General features: G+C 43.8%; 1 protein-coding gene across 5 annotated transcripts in view; it reads left to right on the top strand.

Annotated features, from left to right (window-relative positions):
• Window positions 1–277: 277 nt before the first annotated feature.
• The window catches only part of TMBIM4 (transmembrane BAX inhibitor motif containing 4), a 37,345-nt gene continuing 29,012 nt past the window's right edge, over window positions 278–8,610 (top strand). For 3 of the 5 annotated variants that reach the window (XM_011976572.1, XM_011976571.1, XM_011976573.1), the window contains exon 1: window positions 278–489. In XM_011976572.1, the coding sequence (XP_011831962.1) occupies window positions 393–489 (97 nt within the window). In that variant the 5' untranslated portion in view covers window positions 278–392. Of the gene's footprint in view, window positions 490–607; window positions 1,434–8,610 lie in introns of those variants that run through there. The other 2 variants (XM_011976569.1, XR_001005672.1) reach the window with 2 other exon arrangements.

The following is an 8,610-nucleotide window of genomic DNA, read 5'->3' as shown; positions in this document are numbered from 1 at the left end:
TTAAAATAATGGTAAAAACGCATCCTCGGTGTGATTATTGAAAGAGTGGATGAATGAGATGGGTATTTGTTGAGTGGATGGGTGACTGGGACATGGGTTCTATCACTAGCAACTCTCCAGGTGAGAGGACTTAAAAAGTTCGTTGAGAACAATCTGAGAAAAGTTTCACTTCAGATGACGCCGGGAATGTAAACCATTTTCTCTTCCATCCTAACTCGGAGCCATCCCCGCTTTCTCCGCCCAGCTGGAATTTTTGAGGCGAGAAAATCGACTCGCTCGGGATTCGCCCGCCGACGCCGCTCGACTTGTTGGGGCTGGGCTCTTCTTCGCGGAAGAGGTTAGGAGGCGGTTGCGGTTGCTCGGCCAGGGCGGGTAGGGGTGCTGTTGCCGTCATGGCTGACCCCGACTCCCGGTACCCTTGCTCCTCGATCGAGGACGACTTCAACTATGGCAGCAGCGTGGCCTCCGCCAGCGTGCACATCCGAATGGGTACGTTGTCCCCTCTCCAGTGCCTCCCAGCCGCTTGTCCGCAATGCTCGGTCTTTAGAAGCCGACTTCCGGCTTCAGAGGGACAGCGGCCATCTCCCGGGACTCAGGAGAAAGAGGGCTGAGCTCCCTGCCCTCTTTCTCCGGGGACTGGAGGACTGGCGCCCTCCTCCGGGAGTCGGAAGAGGCGCTCCCTCCCCTCCTAGCGGGTGTAGGAGGGCCCAGGCCCAGAAGACTTGCAGCTCCCCAATGTGCGCCTCGGATCCCCAGCGGGCGCCGCGGTGTAGGAAGGGACGGATGGAAACCGCCGCAGCCTTAATTTGGCATCTTGAAGTGAAAAGAAACGTGATGGAAATGAGTCAGTTGATCACTGTGACGTACACACGAGTGGAATCAGCGGCCTAATGCTTTTGTTCTGTCGGGTGCCGCGTTACATGTTTATATTTACCGTCCTATGCTAGGCTGTAAGCTCCCTGACGGCACTATTTCCTGTCCGCACTATTTCCTGGCCGCAGGGCCCAGAATGCAACAGGTCTTTCTGAGTTATGTTGAGGAAGTTGCTGAACACAGAAGCTTCCTAAGTCAGTATGAATGTTTTAAGTTATTACGTAGTAGCCAATGGGCAGAAATTTTTGAATTTAAAATCCTTAGCTTCATCTACGTGGAAGCCATTGTCTGCTCTAGTTTGGCCATTTGATCACCGAAACTGCCCCAGACTTTCAGCCTGTCTAGGCAGCTGGAACTTGTTCTGGAAAAGGAAAGATGAAGATAGTTCTGATGTGCTAAGAATCTTGGTGCCTAGAACTTGTTCTGGAAAAGGAAGGATGAAGATAGTTCTGATGCACCAAGAATCTTGGTGCCTAGCATTTATATTTTTGGAATTGAATTTTGAAATTATTTTGGCAAGTGAATTCAGCTTTTTTAAAAAAAATTGTGGTAAAATACAGGTAACATAAAATTTACCATCTTAACTAGTTTTAAGTGTACAGTTCAGTAGTGTTAAGTTATTCACATGGTTGTGCACTGTTAAAAGAAAAGCTTTAGACACATTAAATCTAACGGAGTTTAAGCACAGAATGATTTGTGAATTGGGCAGGTCCCGGAATCAGAATAGGTTCAGAGTGACCAGTGCTGCCCCTTGGTGGGAGAAAATTTATGGAGAGAGAAAGTAAAGTGATGTACAGAAAATGGAAGTGAGGTACAGAAACAGTTGATTGGTTACAGCCTGGCTTTTGCCCTATTTGAACATGGTTTGAACACTTGGCCGTCTTTGGTTGGCTGAAACTCAGTGATTGGTTCAAGCGTAGGTTACAGCTTGTTTACACATTCAGTTAGGTTATAGTTCACTATATACCGAGAACCCCTAGGCCGAACTTAAAGGGATAACTTTAGACTAAACTTATACACCATCGAATATCCAGAACTTTTTAATCTTGCAAAACTGAAACTCTGTACCTATTAACTTTCCATTGCTTCCTTCCCCTAGTCCCTGGAACCACCATTTCACTTTCTCCCTTTGTAAATTTGGCTTCTCTGATACGATCAGTATTTGTTTTTTTTGTGATTGGCTTATTTCAATTATCATAATGTCTTCAAATACATCCATGTTGTGGCATATGTTAGAATTTCCTTTTTTTTTTTTTTTGAGACAGGGTCTCACTTTGCCACCCAGGCTGGAGTGCAGTGGCAAGATCACTGCTCACTGCAGCCTCTACCTTCTGGGCTCAGGTGATCCTCCACCTCAATCTCCCAAGTAGTTGGCATTACAAACGCAGGTCACCATGCCTGGCTAATTGTTTTGTATTTTTGGTAGAGGCGGGTTTCTCCATGTTGCCCAGGCCAATCTTGAACTCCTGGACTCAAGCGATCCTCCCACCTCAGCCTCACAAAGTGCTGGGATTACAGGCATGAGCCACTGCACCTGGCTGCACAATTTTCTTTTTAAGACAATAATATTACTTTGTATGTATATACCAAAGTTTGTTTATTCATCCATTGATGGATATTTGTGTTGCTTCTACCTCTTGACTGTTTTGAATAGTGTTGTCGTGAATATAGGTGTGCACATACCTCTTCAAGACTCTGCTTTAATTCTTTTGAATATATACCCAGAAGTGGAATCGCTGGATTGTGTGGTAGTTCTATTTTTAATTATTTAAGGAACTGCCATACTGTTTTTGATGGGGGCTACATCATTTTACATTCTCAGCAACACTGCACAAGGGTTCACCTTTTTCTACATCTTTGCCAACACATTCTGTTCTTTTCTTTCTTTTTTAAAATGAAAGTAGCCATCAGATGAGTGTGAGGTGATATGTCCCTTTGGTTTTGATTTGCATTTCTCTAATGATTTAATGATGTTGCACATTTTAAAAATATGCTTGTGGGGCATTTATGCATTTTCCTTAGAGAAATGTTATTCAAGTCCTTTGCCCAATAAATTTTTTTAAAGCAATTTTAGGTTCATAGCAAAATTTAGCAGAAGGAACAGAGTTCTTATGTACCCTTTCTGCTTTTCCCCAAGCCTCCTGCACTAATAACATTCTGTACCAGAGTGGTACGTTTGAAATTTAAGACTTCTGTTTATCAAAGAGCACAACAGAGTGAAAAGGCCTATAAAATGGGTGAACATATTTGCAAATCATATATCCTATAAGGGGCCAATATCCAGAATACATAAGGAAATCCTACCATTCAATAACAAAAAACAACCTGATTTTAAAGTGAAGAAAGTCAAGAGAATAAGATAGACTACATACTGGGAGAAAATATTTGCAAAAGAAATATCTAATAAAGGACTGTTACCCAAAATACACAAAATAACTCTTAAAACTCAACAATAAGAAGACAAATAGCCTGATTAAAATACAGGCAAAAGACTTGAACACATACCCTACTAAAGAAGATTCACAAGGTTGGGTGCAGTGGCTCACACCTGTAATCCTAACACCTTGGGAGGCCAAGATGGGAGAATCACCTGAGCCTGGGAGGTTGAGGCTGCAGCAAGCTGTGATTGTGCCACTGCACTCCAGCCTAGGCAACAGAGTGAGACCGTGTCTCCAAAAAAAAAAAAAAAAAAAAAAAAAAAAGATCATATATACCAGGATTTATTCTTGGAGCTGTGTTGTATTCCATTGGTCTATATGTCTCTGTCTTTATGCTATTACCACACTGTTTTGATTACTGTGGCTTATGTAATAATAAGTTTTGAAATCAGGAATGTGAGATCTCCAACTTTGTTGTTCTTTTTAAATATTGTTTTGGCAATTTGGGGTCCCTTGACATTCCATATACATTTTAGAATGGACTTTCTATTTCTGTGAAAGATGCCATTGGGATTTTGATAAGGATTGCATTAAATCTACCCAAAGTAGGTTACTTCGGGGTAGGACAGGGATAGAATATGGCAGCCACTGCAGCAAATTAAATGACTAGAGGTGGTATCTGGTGTGTGAATAGAAGGCATTCATTAGAGAGGCCTTGGTGACTCAAGGTACTGCCATTAAGGAAACATTTGAACCATTAACATAACATTTAATAAATAAAAATATTTTTTGGACAACTCCTTTCTAATGTATGTAAAGACAGTGAGGTAAACAAAAGTTTTGGAAGTCACAGTTACTGTTCTTAAGGCATTAGTTAGGTTGGCCACTAGCCAAACTAATCTATGCTAGCAGCTTAATTAAATTCTAAAGTACCAAGTTTGGAGGGTGTTTGGGGAAGGAATCAAGAGTGTGTTGTTGAAGACAAAATAAAATAAAGAGATAAATTAAACACTTTGTTTGGGAATAACAAAATTGCCACTTGGGGTATACATACAGATCGGGGTGGTCTGAGGAACAAAGAGAAGGTTGGGGATTTTATTAGAAAGAACAATGTTACATATTGCTTTGCAAGAACCTTCATTGGCACTAGAGAAGCATTTGGGAACTGGCAAACAACTATTTTGATAGTCACGGCAGGTTGTTTCAGCAGCTGCTAGGTAAAACTGTGCTATTCACCCTGAATGAGTTTTCCCTCAGCTCCTCAGCTCTGATTTAGTTGGGTATGACATATAATCACTTTTACAGTGTGAACTGGAATAAGCTAGGAGAGCTATAAGAGGAAGTGAAATCCCAGTGGAGGACTGAGTTTGCATACAGTAGTCCCTCTTTATCTGTGGCAGATACATTCCATATTGTGTTAATACAATAGCTATTAATAAGATAGAACAAATATAACAATATACTATAATAAAAGTTATATGAAGTGGTGTCTCTCTCTCTCTCAAGATATCTTATTGTAGGTGATATTTCCAGACTGTAGTTGACCATGGGTAACTGAAACCTTGAAAAGCAAAACTGCAGATGAGAGAGATCTCCTGTTTGTGAAGGGAATTCACGGGGTGGAGATGGGGGAGACAGAATTTGTGATGAGGCATGGAAAGGTGAGAATGACATGCCATACGTTATAGTGAGAAGAATGGCCTTTTTTTTAGTGATGTTGGGGAATAGTACAGTGTAGTAGAAAGAGCCCTGGATTTAAGGGTCTGAAAATTAAACACAGTCCTGGTTGACAGCAATGTAGAGAGGCAGGTTACTTTGCCTTTCTGATTCTTAGATTCCTTATCTGTAAAAGAGGCATAATTGCTGCTCTTCCAACTATACCAAGTGGTTTTAAGGGTCAGGCAATTATTTCATTTTAAATACTCCTCCAGTGTTGGCCTCCCAAAGTGCTGTGATTACAGGCATGAGCTAATGCACCTGGCCTATAGACTGTTTTAAGGAAAGAATTAATTTTATTCTTGATTTGCTTCTGCATCCCTCACGTCACTATAACAGAGCTGATTGCAATACCAGATACTCAGCATTTGTTCACCATAAATATTTAAATTATGCAGGAGCATTTTATTTAGGAGTTCTTATCACTAGGTTGGTAACTTAAGCTGACTACACCGGTACTAAATAAGTGGTTCTCATTTGTCTTTGGTGCGTTACTACTTAAAAGGTTAAAAATGCTCTGCCAAAATAAATAAATAAATAAAGCGCCTGGGTGCAGTGGCTCACGCCTATAATTCTAGCACTTTGGGAGGCTAAGGCTAGCAGATTGCCTGAGCTCAGGAGTTCGAGACTGGCCTACGCAACACGGTGAAACCCTGTCTCTACTAAAATACAAAAAATTAGCCAAGTGTGGTGGCGTGTGCCTGTCATCCCAGCTACTCAGAAGGCTGAGACAGGAGAATCACTTGAACCCGGGAGGGGGAGGTTGCAGTGAGCCCAGATCGCGCCACTGCACTCCACCCTGGGCGACAGAGCGAGTCCCCGACTCAAAAAAACAAAAAACAAACAAAAACTAGCTGCTTGTAATGTGTATATTTTCTGAAAGATACTTTTTGAATAATATACATCTAAAATGTCAAGGTTCACTGGTGGAAAACAACAAATTATGAGGCTACAAAAAAATTTTGTGAGAAGACTCCTCTGGGAAGTGAGGAGTCCTCTGCCTGGCCGCCGGCCTCTCTGGGAAGTGCGGCGCCCATCTGCCTGGCTGCTGCCCTGTCTGGGAAGTGAAGAGTTCCTCTGCCTGGCCGCCCAACTGACTGGGATGTGAAGAGTGCCTCTGCCCGGTCGCCGCCCTGTCTGGGAAGTGAGCGCCTTTGCCCAGCCCCGGCATCATCTGGGAAGTGATGAGCGCCTCTGCCCGGCTGCCGCCCTGTCTGGGAAGTGAGGAGTTCCTCTGCCTGGCCAACCAGGTGGCTGGGATGTGTTCCTCTGCCTAGCTGCTGCTCCCTCTGCCCAGCCACCGCCCTGTCTGGGAAGTGAGGAGTTTCTCTGCCTGGCTGGCCACCTGACTGGGATGTGAGGAGCCACTCTGCCTAGTTGCTGCCCCCTCTGGGAAGTGATGAGCGCCTCTGCCGGGCCACTGCCCTGTCTGGGAAGTGAAGAGCGCCTCTGCCCGGCTGCCACCGGTCTGGGAAGTGATGAGCGCCTCTGCCCGGCCACTGCCCTGTCTGGGAAGCGAGGAGCGCCTCTGCCCGGCTGCCACCGGTCTGGGAAGTGAGGAGCGCCTCTGCCCGGCCACCGCCCTGTCTGGGAAGTGAGGAGCGCCTCTGCCCCAGCCACTGCCCTGTCTGGGAAGTGAGGTGCTGCCTCTGCTTGGCTGCCGCCCCGTCTGGCAAGTGATGAGCGCCTCTGCCCGGCCGGCCGCCACCCGTCTGGGAAGTGAGGAGTTCCTCTGCCTGGCCACCCAATTGACTGGGATGTGAGGTGGGCCTCTGTCCGGCTGTCACCCTGTCTGGGAAGTGATGAACGCCTCTGCCCGGCTGCTGTGCAACCCAAGTGTGAGGTGACAGCCTTGTGTGTGATCTTTCTGCCCTCCCCAAGTTTGCATTTTCGACATTAAAGTTTACTTTTTAATTTAAAAAAAATTGTGAGAATTAATTTCTGAGTATAGTCTCGAGCACTTTTACAGTGCTGATTAAACTAGTATATATAACTAGTGTACTGTAATATATATATATGATATAGTCTGTTAAGCTAGTTTATACTGCAGTAGTCTTTCATAGTTTCATAGTATGTATATACCATAATTTATGTAACCATCCCCACTTGATGGTTGTTTACCCTTTTTTTTATTCCTTCAAATAGTGCCTCAGGGAACATCCTTCTATATCTTTGTAAATTTCTCCATTATGACTTTACTATAAATTTTTGGAAGTGAAATGAGGCAAAAGAGTATGTGCATTTTAAATTTGATTGATCAGTTCTCTAGAGAGATTGTACCTTCAGCAAACAATATATGGGGATACCTTCTGCACCCTCACCCACACTGAATATCATCAGACTTTTTCATCTCTGGCAATCTCGTAGATCAAGGATGGTGAACATTTTCTACAAAGGGCCAATTAAGAAATATATTCAGCTTTCTGGGCCATAAGATCTCTGTTCCAGCTCAACTCTGCCATTGTGCAAAAGCAGTTGTAGAGGATACATAAGTGAGTGAGTGCGATTGTGTCCCAATAAAACTTCAGTTACAAAACCAGGTAATGGGCTGGCTTTGGCCCATGGGTCGTACTTTGCTGACTCTTCTGGTTGGTAAAAATGTAATCATGTGTTAATTTCCATTTCTTTTAGCTATGTGAGTGAAGGTGAGCATTTTCCTTTGTTTACAAAACTTGACTAGGCTTTGTCTTAGATGTTAGGGATCTAGTGGTGACCAGACAGACAGTGTCCCAGACCTCCAGAGTTGTCATTTGGATGAGGCAGTAGGAAAGACAGACCCTAAAGAGGTAAGCAAATAACCCCCTAGCGCTGAAGAAAAGAAACAGGTGTGAGTAGAAACTAGAGTTTAGGGTGGCAGCTATTTTAGTTAAGGAATGGCCAGAGGAAGAACTCTTAAGGGAGATGGCAGGTGGATTATATGAGAAGGAGCTAGCCAGGCAGATTAGCTATCTATTGCTTTGTAACAAATTGCCCCCAAATTTAGTAGCTTAACATAGCAAGTATTTATTACACAATTTCTGAGTGTCAAGAATTTGGGAGGGTCTTACCCAGGTAGTTCTGACTAAGGGTCTCTCATGAGGCTCCAGTCAAGATGATTGGCCAGGACTGCAGTCACATGAAGGCTTGACTGGGCTAGAGGATCTGCTTTTGGGAAATTTCATTCCCATAGCTATTGACTGGAGGCCTCAGTTTCTTGCCACATGAACCTCTCCACAGGGCTGCTTGAGTGTCCTCATGACATGGCAGCTGACTTCCTCCGGAGCAAGCAATCCAGGGGAGAGCAAGGAGGAAGCCTCAGTGACTTTTATGACCTAGTCATGGAATCATACAAATCATTACATCTTCCTTATTCTATTAATCAGAAGCAAGTCACTAAGTCCAGTCCATTCTCAAGGGGAGGGGATTTAGGTTCCACCTTTTTAAGCTAGTGCCAAATAATCTGTAGCCATATTTTAAACTACCACAGTCTTCCCTCTGGTCACAAATTACTTATCTGTCTTCCATATGCAAATTAAGATCCTGCATAATACCCCAGTATAGCATCATCTCAAAGTCCAGAATCTCATCATCTAAATCAACCCCAGGTGTTGATGAAGCTCACTAGGTGTAGCTCCCTAGGTGTAGTTCCTTAAGTACAGCTCCC

This window comes from Mandrillus leucophaeus, unplaced genomic scaffold (genome assembly GCF_000951045.1).
Source record: "Mandrillus leucophaeus isolate KB7577 unplaced genomic scaffold, Mleu.le_1.0 Scaffold169, whole genome shotgun sequence".
Classification (NCBI taxonomy): Eukaryota; Metazoa; Chordata; class Mammalia; order Primates; family Cercopithecidae; genus Mandrillus; species Mandrillus leucophaeus.
Note: the sequence above shows the minus strand (reverse complement) of the source record. Positions and strands in the feature narration are given on the sequence as shown.